The following is a 16299-nucleotide window of genomic DNA, read 5'->3' as shown; positions in this document are numbered from 1 at the left end:
CCGATTGAAAATTGTGTTGTTTACGAACAGCTGATTTGTATTTTAGCAGTGCAATAACAGCGCAGGGCTACTTCGAAATTGTATCGGATAAAAAGACGACTATTAATTTCATAACATAGCCTTAACATAAGCTGTAAAGAGCCCGCGAAATTACAAGTATTTCTTGTATAACATTTTGCGCCAAGTCGCCTTTACTCATTAAATATATATGTATAAAGGTACAACATTTTCTATTTAATGGAAGATTTAGAAGATTCCCTGAACCCCGCGATGATTTGCTTCCTTTAGCCGTACACGATCTAAAATATATTCGTTATTATCTTCGGTGTTTATTGTCCGATCCTGCAACTGCTGAGTGCCTGGCTGTCCATTTGTCTGTTCTCCTGGACTATTGGATCTAGAGACCGGAAGTTATTTTCTGCATGAATCAATTTCATGCATGAATCAATTCCATTTCAAACCATTTCCACATTTTCGATAGAATGGATTTCAGACTCGATTTTTTTCATCATATATACGATCTGATCTGCCATAGGTTCTCGTGTAGTATGCCCAGATTTCGAATAATCAACTTGTTTTAATTTCGTGATAAATTATCTTTATTATGAACGCATGTAAATATAAGAAGTTTGTTGAATTGGCGTTAAGCACAGCTTAAATTAGGTATTAGTTTAAAAATGGGTTTGCATAAATAATTACATAAATACTCGTACATACAAAAGTTAACACGTATACGGAAAATTATTCAAGATTACAACGAAACACGGAATCAAGACAAGGACTTGAATCATCATTCCTTTCAATTCTTGTGAGCATTCGCCTTTCGACTCGCAGGATTCGAGTGGCCCCGATCTGATGCGGGCTACAGAAGCAGGATATCGCCTTAAGCATAGTCGCGTGTTCCTTCCAGTTTGCGCAGCTGTGGGACGAGAATTGGGGGCGAAATGTTAAATGGAACTGTCTTCAAGCACGGATTTCATTTGGCAACTTATTTACACTGATTAATTTGAGAGTGTGTGTGTGAGTGTTTGTGGGTGTGTGTGTACGTGTGTGTGAGTGTGTGTTGTGGATGTTTCGGGTTTCGGATTTCTCGTTGTCGTTTCAATAGAAACTCTTATCGTGCCAAGCCGCAAAAGCTCTCACCTCACGTTCGTCGGCATGTGTGCGATACTTCTCGGTTGCCTCGTTGCTCTTGGGCGGAGTCTTCGCCTCGAGCACCTGAGTGTAGAGCAGAGCAGCCGCCACGCCGCCCAGCACGGGTCCGGCCCAGTAGACCCAGTGGGCGCTCCAGTTGTTGGTGGCAAAGGCGGTGCCCACCGTGCGAGCCGGATTCATGCTGGCGCCCGTGTAGTGAATCGTGCCCAGGTGTCCCAAGGTGACTGCCATGCCGATGGCCAGTGGCGCCGTGTAGCGGGAGTCCGGCTTGTTGGCGTCGCAGGCGCCGAACACGGTCAGCACCAGAACTAGGCCCAGAAAGAACTCAATGCCCAGGCCCTGCAGCTCGGAAATGTTGTGGGCCAAGCTGGTGTGGCCTAGTCCATTGTGATACAGCGGATCGAGAAGGATCTGCAGAGACGACGAGGAGGCTTAGTTTGGCTTAAACTTGCAACATGAATGTAATTCAAACTTACCTTGACAGCGGCCGTGCCGGCAATGGCACCCAGGCACTGGAAGACTATGTAGAAGACAGCCCGGAGGACGCTGATGCGGCCTGCTATGAGCATGGCCACGGTCACGGCGGGATTAACGTGACCTCCGCTTAGATGGCCCACGATCTGGAGGATGTGGATTTAGTTGCTGAGTGCGCCCCGGCTCTTTCAGTTGTACTCACCGTGATGGCCATGAAGACGCCCAGTCCGAAGGCCAGCGCCTTGAAGGTGCCATCCTCTGGCTGGGTGCAGGCGCCGCAGGCGAAAAAGTTCAATATCAGATTGCCAATGAACTCGCCGACGAGCGCTTGCCAGAGGCGCAGATCCTTGGACTTGAACTCATTGAGGCCCAGCGAGTACTCGAACTTGCCCATCTTCTCCAGATGCCGATCGGCCAGACAATGACGCGCTGCAAGACACAGACAGAAGCCAGAGCCAGAGCCCGTTAATTATGGAAGTGAACAATTGTCGTCCAAGTGGGCGATGACCGCATTTGAATGCAGCTCTTAATACGGGGCCCGACCACAGACTGGACGTGGCCAGCGTAATGGGAATGGGTAATAGCTATGGACACGGGCCACGCCACGAGTCGACGATGACAGCCACTTCCGTTGGATGACATCGTCGACATGGCACCTAATTGGTTATCCGACACCTCCACACCAACTGCAAATTGACTTGGATGGGCAGCAAAGCATTTTAATATGCATGTTAATTCAATTTAAAATCAAAATAATGGGAGTGCAGCAAATGGAGAATGGAGTTCAGAATACATGACAAAGATTCTGATTGACTGCGAGGCAATCAATATGATATTGGGTACACTTCATTACTGGAGGATTACCTTAACTACGGTTATGTTTTATGGTAAATGTTGCTCAAGCAGAAAAACTCTGAACACAAAAGAAAACTCATTATATCTCATATGATCTAATATATGGTTTCTTAAGGGCTTCCGACAGAGGATTAGTTCTTCTCTGTCTGACACATGACAAATCGCTTCTGCAACAGATGCTTGGCCTTGGTTGGGTTCAGGCAAAATCTATATAAGTACTTAGTAATTCATCTAATTAAATCTAATTAATCTAAAAGCTGCTAGCTGGAATTTTATTTGCATTGTATAACCGTTAATGAATTACACTCCAGCTGCCAGTTTTGGGATATTCTAGATCTGAAATAATTGGTTAATTAAATTGAAATGTACACAGCCTAGCTAAGTACATACATATGTTTTAAAGTCATACAGCGCACTTATTAAATAAATAAGCATACTTAATTAATAATCGAGCATTAAATAGATATTGGCTTAACTGCGTCTCGGCTTTAATCAGCTGGAGAGCTGCAATTGGCAATTGGCAACGGGCCATAAAATCAGTGTAAATATTAAATCGCAAATATTGGCATTAACACTAAGCCTCGGCCTAATTGAACGCATTGCTCGGGTCCGGGGATTAGCAGCCACTTCTGCATGTTGGCCAAGGCGACGCCTCCCCCCTCTTTGCCCCTCCCCACCCCTAGATGGCCAGATCGTCGGCTGGCGGTCTTATTTGGCGCAAGTGTCGGACGCAATGCGGTCAAGAGCAGTTGCCAGCCCAAAAATGGGTTACAAGCGGTTGGCCATGCCCCCGCACAGCAGCACAACAGACACAACAACAACAACAACACATAAAACAACAACAACAACATTCGAGAATAAAGACGAATGGCCTGATCTACGCGTTCTAAAGTCGGCGACTTGCCATTAATATCAATCAACGATTACTCAATGCTGAATTTTAAATGAAAACTTTAGACTCGAAAACAAGATTTATTATCAAGTTTTTCATCTTTTTGTTTGTTATTTTTGCCTTTTTATTTGTTTTGGATTTCGATGCATGCCTTCGAAAATGTTTCACTTAAATCATTTTGTATACCCTGTAATAATGTGTACAATCATTAAAAAGAGTCTGAAGAACAGAAAAGCTAAGAGGAGAGCTTACAGACAGGGAGAGGGAGCGAGAAAGAGAGAGAGAGAGAGAGCGAGAGAGAGAGAGAGAGAGAGAGAGAGCTCCTTAATACGTTTTTATTATATAAAATGTATCTAATATTAATATATAGAGTATTTGATAGTCGTGTCTCCTCATTCCCACTCGTTCCTTTCTACGTTTTAGTGGGAGATTGTACTTATTTTATTAACAGAGAGAGAGAGCGAGAGAGAGATAGAGAGAGAAAGAGCTACTTAACACGTTTTCATTATATAAAATGTATCTGATAGTGATATATAGAGTATTTGAGAGTCGTGTCTCCTCCTTTCTACGTTTAAGTGGGAGATTGTGCCAATTTTTATCAATATCAGACCTTTAATGTCGAGTGTTCTCCTAATATCGATCGATGCCCATTCCGCAAGTGAGTTTAATTGACAGCGCGGTTCTTAATAGCTAAACATTCGGGGTGACATCTTATTTGGGGTATGCCACGAATTCAACTGATGAATTGACAAATATTAAGTAATTTAATTGGCAGCCCGATAGCAGAAGGCGCACCCAAAACTCTTTGTTCTCTGGAGTTCCACAACAAAGAAATACCTATGTGTGTTTACCTGTGCGTTTACCTGTGTGTTTACCTATGATATGCCCATGTAACAGATCTTTTTTCATTTGATTTATACACGAAACGGAGACAAAAGCAATCTCTGAAAGAGTTACGTCATGTGAGATCAACTCTGATGGATTAACATTTTGTTCATGGTATAAACGCAGTTCCAGTCTTTCCCAACTAGCTCGAAAAGCGACTAAGTCAAGTTCGAGGAATCTAGAAACTAGTTTTATTTCGTTTTATTCCAAGACATTCGTCATAGTGATTATTCACTCAGGAATAAAATGCTGGCAATTTACTTTGTTAGTTTGCAGGAATAACAATACATTTAATGACGCTCGCCCACAGATTTGCCAATTAAATATTTTATTTACAATTGTCTAAGCGACATTCCGCGGCAACAGGGCTGCAAACTTACGTATTTTGCGGATTTAGCAAACACCTGCCCCCAAATACAAATATCAATTCGGTTTTTCAAGTGGCAATCCAACAAAAAGAATGATGATAGCGTGTTCTAGTTGTAGTTATAGTTAATCAGGGGAGGCTTATCTGATAATGATTGGTTTTAACAAATAATGAAATCACAAAGGCTGATAAAACATTTGGCTCCGTTTCTTATGGAGCGAAGGCAATCTATGTATACTTATTAATTCTGTCATACGCGCATTGCATTTGCGGCTCGTGCGTGATATTTTGTCGAAATGTTTGCTCAACAAATTGGCGCAAACGCCGCGAACAAAACACACAAATTAACTGAATTCTTGCACACAATGCAACAAAAGACGCCGCCGCAAATGATTGAAACATAAAAAAAATATATATGCATATATATCAATAATCGGAATACTGCATTCTGACACCTTCCTCCACACAAGCTGTTTTCGAATTCGGAATTCAAGTACTTTCGAATTACCTAAACAAATTCGAATTCCAGAACCTGCACACACAAAAGTTCATGAACTGTTGTAAACCAGGCAAGGCGATCGCATTAAATTGAGCGAAAATAAATTAATAAATTAATATCAAACAAGACTCTGAACTGAATCTGCTTAGCTTGTTTTAAGCAGAAAGCTATTCATTTGTTTTCTTGACAACTTTAGTGCTTCTTCTGACGTCATCTATTTGACAACTTGTTGAAATTTAAATAATAAAAAGATAAACAAACCAAATAAAATTAAATGAAATAGGGGCAAGCGTGGGCGTCATTCGAATTGCAAAGCTGATCTAATGTCGGATGGCTTTAGATCAATTTAAAAACCGTTATACGCATACATACAAGCTGTTATATGCTATATGAAGATCAGGCACAAACCCAAATTACTTCATTCAATTTGCAGTGGCTGATAGATTAGTCGCATATATATATATATATATGTATATATATATATATAGGTGTTATATAAAAGTTTAGCAATAATATGTTTTAATCTGTTATACCGAAGATCAGCAAATTCTTACATTGTGACATGCCTTGATATAATCGTCGCATACATATACAAACTGTTATACTGCAAATCAGCCGACTGGTTTGATATCATCTTCGCATATATACTATCTGTTATACTGGAATTCAGCCAATTTCCACATTGTGACTGCAAAAGTGTCCATATCTGGAGGCTGATATATTGCAATAATATCAACGAGAGTCCATTTCTACGGGTTAATGACATGCCTTGATATTATCGTCGCATACATGCAATCTGTTATACGGCCAATTCCTGAGGCTGATGACTTGCTTTGATATCATTGACGCATATATACAATCTGTTATACTGGAAATCAGCCAATTTTGAATGCTAAAAAGTCCGTTTATAGAGGTTGATGACATGATTTAATATCAACGTCGCATACACACAATCTGTTATACCGAAGATCAGCCGACTGCAAAAGAGTCCATTTCTCGAGGCTGATGACATGCTTTGATATCATCGTCGCACAGCTCTATCGCAACTTTGTCACTTAAATAGACATAAAACTCACTTCAACTTAAAACGAAAATCTGTATGCCGCGCGAAGGCTGCACCGAAATGGAGATGGAGGCACGTTTCGATCCATTAAAATCGTAGAGTGAAGTCAGGGATGAAGTAATCAGATCTGAATGACGAGTATGTCGGTGCGAATTGCAAATAGGACAAAGCTAACGAATAAGTTTATTGTGATTAGTTTCCCTAATTAGCTAGACAATAGAGCTGAACTTTGTTATTATAGTACATGATTATATTTAAATGTGAAATGTTTTTAAAGTACAGTAAATATTCGCATCATTACACGCATCGCCGCGCCCAAAAGTTTGGCGGACAGGCATATACATATTTATATATTTATATATCTAAAGCGTAACAAAATTTAATTGGTGGCCATAGAAATGTGTTTTTATTTAAATATATTTTGGTAGCAATGCATCATTCTCAAATTTAAGCATATCGCAACATCTAAATGGAATATATATATATATATATTTTTTTTAATATTAATGTATGTGGTTTGTTGGAATAATTTGTGGCTTGTGTCTGGCTCACATACATACAAACATAAGTGGAAGACAATTTTGATTTTATTTCCTTTTTTATGATCTCACACGTGTGTTTCTGGTCCGAATTTTGTGTATTCTACTGTGAGATCATATTTGGGATTGGCGCTCGAAAGAAAAAGAGCAACAAGTAAAACGATTGCGAAGGTAAGAAAGACAGACATGAGGTCAGAGAGGCGACAAAGCGGAGCAGAAAACATTGAAGTAGAGTCGAAGGGGGAAGGGGGAATAGAATAGAATATGTCTATTCGTAGATTTGTAGATTTGTTAATTGGCCTATTGAAAACTCTTTGTTCTAGCATATTTATTCGCTTATTTACCTTTTTATGTTAAATACTTTAAGCACAGGCAGGCTCAACGGCTGCTTGACACCTTTTTTTAATGTGCAATAAATGCCACCTTTTAAATGATGTACATAAATCTGGCAGCAACAAGAACACAGTTCACTTTACTTGACGACAGACAGAGTTCAACTTATTTGGCAGGAGTCGCTCCCCTCCGACAATTCGATCCGCGCACTTTGACTTAATAACAAACACTGCGCGCCACGAAAATCGCAAAGCTTGAAGACGCTGAAAAAAAGCAAAGCGGTAAGCGCTCTGCGCCGCACAGTGGGCCAAGCTCATGGGAAACCTGCTCGAATATTTGAGGAAATTTATTTTTAATGAATTCATTTAGCAGCTACCTAAAAGTGTTTATTACTTCTCTGTCATATTAGGCTATTGTTCTAAGAACATAAAACATTTGAATGTGTCGTTAGGAATTGCGGTTTGAAGTTTCATTTATTTGTATTTTGTATATTATATACTGGTATATATACGGGTATATATACTGGTAGCTTATCAGTGTAAGTTAGTTTGTTTGACAATTTGAATGTTTATTTCCTTTTGGGTTGTAATCTTTTAACTACTTACTTGAGTCATTTCGGCATTAGGACTAGGTTTTTTATTGCTGCAAACCAAGAATACAAAAATCGTATACTCATATTCTCTTAAAGCTGTTTGCGCATGGTTTATCTCTGAGAGGCTAAAAATAACTTATCAACTATATACTTAAAGGCTTAAAATTATTTTTCTGTAAATAAATTATAATGAAAAACAGATAGAGTAATGTAAGACTACGATCAAATATTCAAGGCCAAGAAAATATAAAACAAGAAAATCAGATATAGATAAAAAAAATATTATTTGCTACACAAGGCTATTTGTATGGAAAAACTTAATTTATCACCGTTTGGTTCCAGAGGAAAGAAATGATACATACTGGTTCGAAGTGGATAAAATATTACCCAAATGTGGGAAGTATACTGAAGATGGGAATTTAAAATTGCCCTCTGATGACGATGAAACTTTCTCTAGCAAGAAGAAGCTTTTAATTATCAAGCTCTTTCATGTTAAAAAAAAAACCAATTGTTTCTCATAATGCTCTAAAAACTAAAAGACTTAAAAGCAAGAATGATTCGTGATTTTAATAATTGTAATTTACTTATAGCAGATGTACTTCTTTATAGTAATATCTAGTTCTTTCTAACTTAGGCTTGCGCACAGCTGTGTGCATATACCGAAGGGCCAGGTTTTTCCTGTAATAATAAGGGATTTTTAAGTTTTGAAGAAAATGGGTTGAGTTATGCAAAATGGAAAATATTCTTACTACTTTGGGCGTCTCTAGCTCTTATAACCAACGATTTATGCTTAATATCTCAAATATCCCAAATCCGAAAAAAATAAAGGGAAATATCGAGAAAAAATTATAAATTCATTCCGCATATGGTATACAAATAATGGAAATGTTCAAGTCTCCAGAGTTTTTATTGCCGAGATGGAGACGTTCACACAGATGGACATGGCTGGATCGACTGGACATTCTGAAGGGGAAAAATATTAATAATGGGATCGGAGATCCTTCCTTCTGTCTGTTGCATACATAATCACAAAACCAATATACCCCTTGCAATGTGTAACTTATTTATGTCAAAATCAAAGAGTATTAGCCCGTAAAAATGAAATGGTTCTGTTATTGACTTAAATTGACAATTCCACTGTGCGGAGGCAGACGTAGGCGGAATAATTAGCAGGGGGGCAGGTGGTGAAGGTGGCGACAGGTGTGTTGAGGAGCGCGCGCGCGCCTTCGCAGCTGTTGTTCTTAAATGCTGTAATGCTTATCAAAGTGCGAGCCCAACTTGAAAGTGATCGAGAGGGTGGGGGGAGGATGAATGGGAAGAGAGTCACGCTGTGAAACGTCAATTGTGACGACAACGCGTGCAATTATTACTCCCAATTCGTAAGTAAATAAACATGTGCAATCAGCCACATATTGTTTTATGATCTGTTTAAATATTTAAACATTTATTGGTGCAAACACAAAATTGGTACAACGCCCCAGGCCCGGGCCCAGGCCCAGGCGGATCGCGGATCGCGCTTCTCGTGACGTTTGTGAAAAAGTTTCCGCGCTGCCCGATTTAATTTTGTGCAATTTTCATGGCGCTTATCACAAGCGAAAGCCAAACAATTCGAGCAATGTTTTGATTTCTGTTTCTGTTTCTGTTTCTAAATTAATTTAGTGCATCGCGAACTTTTCCACTGTGGCGTGCCATAAACTCTGATTTACTTGCCTTATTGTCATTTTCAATTTGCTTTATGGCCCCTTTACGGCATGACGGTGATCGCGTGTGTGCGAGGGTGCGTTAAATGGCGATCAGATTTCGGCCTGTCAATCCCATGACATTCGACCAATTGTTGTCACGACAAATGCTTAGACAAGTCTGCTCCTAATTGTGAATGGAAATTGTACATATAATTACTTAAAATTAAATCGAAATGATATTTTCCCCAATTAAATTGTGTCCAACAATACAATCATGCTTCCTCGAAACATGTTAATTAATGCACACTGTTGATGCCAGTTCAATGGTAGTCCGAACGTAGCATTGACTGAGCCTCACTCAATGAGAGAGTCACTCAGTGAGAGAGACTCACTCAGTGAGAGAGACTCACTCTCAAAATAGGATCCAAAGTATGCTCAGAACTCTTCCCACGATCTCCACTCCACCTCAACAGTTTTGACACAGGAAAATGCAAATCACTTCTTATGTAAAGTTCATTATATGTAGCCGCAAGTGAAATAAAAACTACAACAATTTATAGAAAAAATCATTGTTTGATTTGAAGACGACTATCCGACGCCTCCACCACAAACACACACATACAATCGAAATTACAATCTATAAAATGCAGCTTACTTTTATGAGGTGCCATAAATTCGAAATGGTTTGAGTCCCGGGTTTGTTTGTTTGCTCATTTCCTTCGGAAGGGTGGGCCAAGACGTGAAAAAGAAAAAACGTGGTACTGCCAATCTCAAATCAGATTGGTTGGTGTCAATCGATAGTCGGGATCCGTACGAGAAAAAAGAGGAGATTTTTAATTTTAATTTCAAAAATAAGTCAAAACGCAGACAGCACGAAAGTATGCAGTACTACTAAAATTCTGCTAAAAACCGCTACAAACGGCTATAAACGGCTATTTATCGGCCAAAAAAAACCCGATATCGGGCAGATGGGGCACGAATGTTTTTTTGGAAATGGCGATATCTCGGCTAAATAAAGCCCGATTTCGGAGCGATATACATATATATATAATACCTCTTTCTACTCGCACGGGCCAAGACAAACCATAATTTTTCTTGCAATATTATTAATATTAAAATTGTAAATATATTTACACATACATTCATTTATTTTAGGGTTTACACTTTTCACAGGTTCGTTGCATTCTATTTTTTGCATCAAAAGTTCGGAATTCGGGAAATTTCCTTCGGATTAGGTAATTTACACTCGAAACTTTATATGCATGAAAAAAAGTTCGGAATCGAACAAAATGACAAAATTTCCCATATAATTTAACAAACATTTTCTGCGCATTTATTATAAGCAAGCTTTTAACTTTTTTTTTATATTAATGAGTAGGAGACATATGGCACATATAAATTTGATTGTTGGTCGCACATCTTTGCCAGCCCTGCGCAAAAACGGTACTAAAGAAAACGGGGAAATGGGAAAGTAGCAACCACTCTCCGTTCGGAGCTCAAGCTGACTTTTCATTATTCAAATTTATGCGCTGCGCGGAGCACATTTGACATGTGGCTTGGACAACGCCCAGTGCCGAGTCGAGTGCCAGGACGAGCGTCCTTGAACTTTGAGGCCCAGCATGACGGAGCACTATATTTGCATGCCTACACCCCGAACCCCTAGTTTTGAGCTTGATTAAATAGGCTATGGAACTACACCCCAGGGCATGGATGTGGATCGGGATGTGGAATGACTTGTGTGGGGACGCCTTGACGGGCATGACAAATGAAAAAAGCCGCATATATAGCAGAGCGGGGAGGGGGGAGGGGGGGTCAATCAATTAAACAAATTGAACATAAAGTGCGCACTGGAAGAAGTTTCGAGTATTGTGCGGAAGCTAGTTTAGATCACATGCTGTTCACAGCTTTCTGGCCCATTAAATGGGCAACAGTTGAATGAGTTCAGATTAGCAAAGCAGCCGCTTATCAGCTGCCCCAAACATATTTCCATCAATTTTACGTTCTCGTTCTCGTTCCCATTCCCATTTCCGTATGGAACACGTACGATCTCTGCCCCAAGTTAAACAGCAGCCTGCAAAAAAGTTAACTAGCAAAAAACTGAAATAAAGCGAAATAGCGAAATTAAGCTGAAAATTGAAATACTGTTCTCGGCATTCGGCTGAGCAAATACGAGTATTTCTGTATTTCTTGTGTACAGCAATTAAATAAACACAAATGGCGAATTTCGAAGTAGACAAAAAAAAAAGCCAGCACACGCACTTGACGTTGTCAATCAATTCGCTTTCGGACTCAAGTGTTCGGAGTCAAAACTTCAAAAGCTAAAAGACTAATACCAATATTCTTAATTGCCTGCAATTTTCGACCCGCACGCGCCTCGCTGGCAGGAAGTGCCCCAAGAGACGCGCCTCATCTGTCAGATCTCTGTACTCTTGCGCGGGGGTACAGCGACTTTGGCATGACGGATGCCCCCGAAATTCTATTCATTGCTTAAAAGAGTTTGCGTTTTTTCTTTTTTAATACTAATTAGAGTTTTTTGTTTAATTCGGCTTTCACGACGAATGCTATTCATTTCTATCCAAAAAGTTTCAGTTTGTTTTCTTTTAATATTAATTAGAGTTTCGTGTTTATTCAAGTGGATTTCGCTTTCAGGCTAAGTATATTTCCATTCATTTTTGTTCGATAATTGATTCTAATTAATTCTTACTCTAAATAAATCGATGGCGCGCTCGATAAGTGGTACGAAAATCAGCTCACAATTTCAAAGTTATAATACTCTGCGAAATGTATAACTTAACGAAAAGGAATTCTCCAAAGCACTATAAATCCTCATTATCTGTATATGTTAAACATACCTAACAAAGTACTTTTTGGTACTCTAAGTAGTGACAATAATAATGGGAACAATCTATGCAATTCAAGTGTTATAATTTTCGTGTTCTCGAGGTATTTTCTTGATTCGAGTATATTTGAGTATCTCGACAGCGGAGTATCTTTTAGTTGTGCAATTTTAAGATACTTTTTTTCGTTCTTAGATAAATAGCTGCAACAAATTGAATATTTAATCTAAAAATAATCACACAAGGAAAGTTTTAATAGAATAATTTTGTATCTTAGGGTCTTCCTCTACCCTAGAGAAGGGGGAAATCTTGAGGAGCTTAGTGCGACGTAAATTGTTCCCGTTTCTATAGCTCGTTAGTGACATTCGAATGTATATAAGTAGATCTGTATGACATTGCCATACGCCCCCACAGAAATTTGGGTGTTTTGAAGAATTTCCCACGATATTGCGTGCGCTGGGCTAAAAAAACATTTTGTCAATAGCCATAGCAATTCGAGCCACAATAACAACACTTAACGCTTCGAGAAACAGTTAGTCATAGTCATGCCAAGATCAGCAGAGACTGCAAAAAAATATCCGAGTACAAGCCAAGAAAACAATAAAAACAACAAAATGTTGACTGTAGCCGCAAGCGGCGGCCTTATTGAAACACACGAGTGGATACACCTTATATATGTATAAATATTAGGTACAAATCGGGGCTCTTAGCCATAATTAGAGCGAGCGACTCGGAGAGGGGAGGAGAGGCAAAGAGAGCGATGCAGATGGAGATGGAGATGGAGATGGAGAGAGGCGCTCACGCACGGGCTCGGGCTCAGGTAGAAAAGATTGATGGAACTGAAGCTGAAGCTGAAGCTTTTGCTGAGGTGAGCTGAAGCTGCGCTCTGAAGTGTCAAAGCTGCAGCTCAGCATTGAGCTGGCGACATTGACCTTTATTTGCCGTGTATATATAGACCAAATTAATGATTCGCTCGTAGCTCAACAATAACAACAATCAACAATTGCACGTGGCACGAGGCACGAGGCTCCGCCTTCAAGCACCTGACCGAACGAACCGCAAAGTGAACCAATTTTGTTTTTGGCAATTTGATCAGCATTTTGGTTTCGGCCATTTCATGGCTCCATTTCTACTGACTCATGTGCGTTTATTGCTGGCAGTTGCCTTTTTGCACACGAATTTCGTTTCATGATTAGCCCCGCCAATAACTGTAAATCATTCGGGCCAACAACAGAAACCGCTAGCACCACCACGCCGATCGGGGCACATCGCTCGATCTCCGATATTGCGCTCCGACTGGATTTCGCACAGGCCAACATTTCTGCTCTGGAAGCGCTAAATTACAGCTACACTTTTGGCTAACAACTTGGCAATGTCACCAGCACGAAGTCGTCGCTGCTTCGTTTATTGAATGACTTTTCAAAAATTACCCCTCTGACTCTTGCTGAAAGTTAAATTGAAGAAATTACGCAAAGCTTTTTTGATAATGCTGAGAATATGAATGGCTGGAATTTACTATAATTATTGTTTATTAAACGTGAGTGTAGAATATCTTTCGCACGCCGAAGATCGAATACCCTTCTAAAACATATCCCTTACGGTTTGACAGATATGTGAGAATTGGGAAGATCGTATTTGCTGAGTTTGGTGAAAGTATCTCGGAAAACAGTATATTTGGACAGAATAGTGGTATATGATATTGTGGTTTGGCATATATGTAGGGAACAAAGTGAAACTTATAATTCCCGAAAGGGAAATATCTTGATAAACATATTTTGATAAGCCAAAAAGTTTTCCATACAAGAACCTACTTTTCGACCGATCGTTCTTATGGCATCTTATGGCAATAAAGTGCTATAATCAAGCCTGTTCCGCCTGCAACAGAAAGGCGAACCTATGCAAAGTGTCAAGACAATTTAAAACTGAGGGACTAGTTCTTATGGAAACAAGCAGATGGACAGAGGGATAGACGGACATGGCTATATCAACTCAGTTGTTGATGCTGATCTGGAATATATATGTATACCCTTTGAAGTCAGAGATGCCTCCATCAATTCTCCACTTTTTGACAAAATTCAAGGGTATCAAAATGAGATAAGTCAAGGTACTTAGACTCCATCCCAAGTTGGCAATAAGAAACGTATAATTTAATTAATTAAATAACAAGTCTGTCATTTTTGGAACACAATCCAAATTTACTCCTTAACAAATTTTAATTATGAATAATTTTTATAATTACTTTTTTGGGTACGTAATCATAAAAGTCGCACAAGCAGAAAAATATATCCATATAATATTTGTTCATTCTAATCATTTCTTTGTGAATTGTGTGGAAAATTTCCCAGGGTATTTCATCAGTAATTGATTCGACACGTTATTTACTTGCACGTTACTCGCAATATTAGTCAACCGTTTTAAATGCTAAGACTAAACTTAAGTGGCTTAGTACGAAGCTTTAAAAACCTAATCCGAAGTATTATCAATTCGATTTTCAAGTGCGTTTTCGAAAATCAAATTTTGCCTTGGTCCGTTGTGCAAAATTGTTGATATTTTTCAATTAGGGTTTGGTTAAAATAATTACTGCAGAAGGAATATATTAAAAAATAAGTAGTTCAATTGGGTTTAAAAACATGCTGATGGGGAAAAAAAGCGCCTAGGCTAGGTCTAGGTATCTTAAAATGAAGCTAAGGTTTGGTATCCAATTTAGTTTTTCATATAATTTGGTCTAAAGACTTTATTCATAATAAAATAAATTCATAAATAAATATTCAAATGCAAGAGGAATTATATTTCTGTGAACCTAAAGTAAGGTTCAAGGCTTGGGTTGAATTTGTTCCAGATTCGACTTTTTGAGTATGTGAATATACATATTCATATTCACAGTTATGTTCGAGAAGATATTTACTTATATTCCTACAATTGGAGATTTTTGGCTTTTCATAATTTAAACCACGGCATATTGCGTATCAGGTACAAGTATTTGATACCAACAAAGAAATAGTCGAAAATTTACAAATAAATGAAGAAAATACACTTTTACATAACATTATTTTTAAAATTTGTACTCTATTTTGTTCTTTTCTCGTATAATTAACTGTGAAAGTAACCAAATTCTGCTTTTGACCGTTAATAAGATCCGTTTTTATTCTGCAGTCTAATTTTATTTTATTTTCAAAAATTACTTTGAAGTATTTCGAATATATATTCCAAATTTCAGACTGATATCTCGCTAACGATTTGTGCCAGGTACTCCAAGCAGACTTTGAGTACATATCATAAATTTTATAAAGTTGCCAAATTGGTTTCTTGAGCGCTAAATACGCCCATTCATATCTGGGCAAATAGAAAATCTGTCTGAGCGGGCATTATTTATCAAGAAAGCGCGCGCTACTATATCTTCGTTTTTTGTTTTTGTTATTGTTTTTGTTTTGTTTTATGTTTTTGTTGGTGTGTCGCTTGTTTTGTCAATAAATCGCAACTGTTGCTTGAGCCTGAAATAAACATGACAAGGTTCGCGGTGGGTGTATTTATAAGCAGGCTATTAACCAAGACAAAAACCTAATCAATATCAAAGCGCAGCACGGGCAGGTGAAATTGTTTAAAAAGCGAAATATGAAAAGTACTAAGCGGCCATCAAGCATAGCCCATTAGCGGAGAAAAAGTGCCCTAATGTGCAATTAAACTATTCAAGCGTCAATGGAAAACATTTTCGCTATCTGATATTGCGAGCATTGGAGGTCGTCGACGGGACGGAGCGGGACGGGACGGAACGGGAGACGGGAGGACGGGAAGGGATTACGGCTAATCAGTTGAAGGCATTAAGTTCTCCAAGTTGATAAGTTAAGGTATGCACTGAATGCCTTAATCAGTTTTAGGCCTATTGAGTACAATTTCTTGAGTGGAACGTGTCAGCAGAATGACTTTAGAAAAGTTGAAAACAACTGACAGAACTAACAGCGTGTGTGCTGTGCTATAAAATACCCTAGGTAGTGTGGCAGTAAGTAAAATATTCTGCTATTGATAACAATTACTGTAAAACTTATTATTTAATATATGTATATTATATTCTGTTGTGTAGACAATGATTTATTCCTCCTTTATCTTAGAAATGAATCAATGTTAAGCA

The 16299-nt window shown here is 38.8% G+C and overlaps 1 protein-coding gene across 2 annotated transcripts; it reads right to left on the bottom strand.

Annotated features, from left to right (window-relative positions):
• Positions 1 to 621: 621 nt before the first annotated feature.
• Positions 622 to 7297, bottom strand: Prip (prip). Of its 2 annotated transcripts, none has more exons than XR_010436877.1 (5): positions 7074 to 7297; positions 1832 to 2058; positions 1632 to 1775; positions 997 to 1566; positions 622 to 919 (listed from the first exon to the last, which is right to left on the bottom strand). XR_010436877.1 is itself a non-coding variant. In XM_064687468.1 (5 exons), the coding sequence occupies exons 2-5, from the start codon at positions 2021 to 2023 to the stop codon at positions 884 to 886; spliced, it is 795 nt and encodes a 264-aa protein (XP_064543538.1). In that variant the 5' UTR covers positions 2024 to 2058; positions 7074 to 7296; the 3' UTR covers positions 622 to 883. The 2 variants fall into 2 exon arrangements, 1 of the variants encoding a protein (XP_064543538.1); XM_064687468.1 differs by having other exon boundaries at positions 1144 to 1566; positions 7074 to 7296.
• Between the last annotated feature and the right edge of the window lie 9002 nt (positions 7298 to 16299).

Source organism: Drosophila montana, unplaced genomic scaffold (assembly GCF_035044405.1).
Source record: "Drosophila montana isolate Dmon_TW-CO22-7 unplaced genomic scaffold, ASM3504440v1 contig_3200_1, whole genome shotgun sequence".
NCBI lineage: Eukaryota > Metazoa > Arthropoda > Insecta > Diptera > Drosophilidae > Drosophila > Drosophila montana.
The sequence above is the reverse complement of the archived record's forward strand: the minus strand, read 5'-3'. Positions and strand labels throughout refer to the sequence as shown.

What these genes read in the sequence shown, in the direction of transcription:
- Prip (XM_064687468.1), bottom strand. Translation starts at nt 2,023, where the DNA reads ATGGGCAAGTTCGAGTACTCGCTGGGCCTCAATGAGTTCAAGTCCAAG. An exon ending in CCGGCACGGCCGCTGTCAAG is followed by an intron (nt 1,567 to 1,631) that starts GTAAGTTTGAAT and finishes TCGTCTCTGCAG; the next exon opens with ATCCTTCTCGATCCGCTGTA. An exon ending in CACATGCCGACGAACGTGAG is followed by an intron (nt 920 to 1,143) that starts GTGAGAGCTTTT and finishes CTCGTCCCACAG; the next exon opens with CTGCGCAAACTGGAAGGAAC.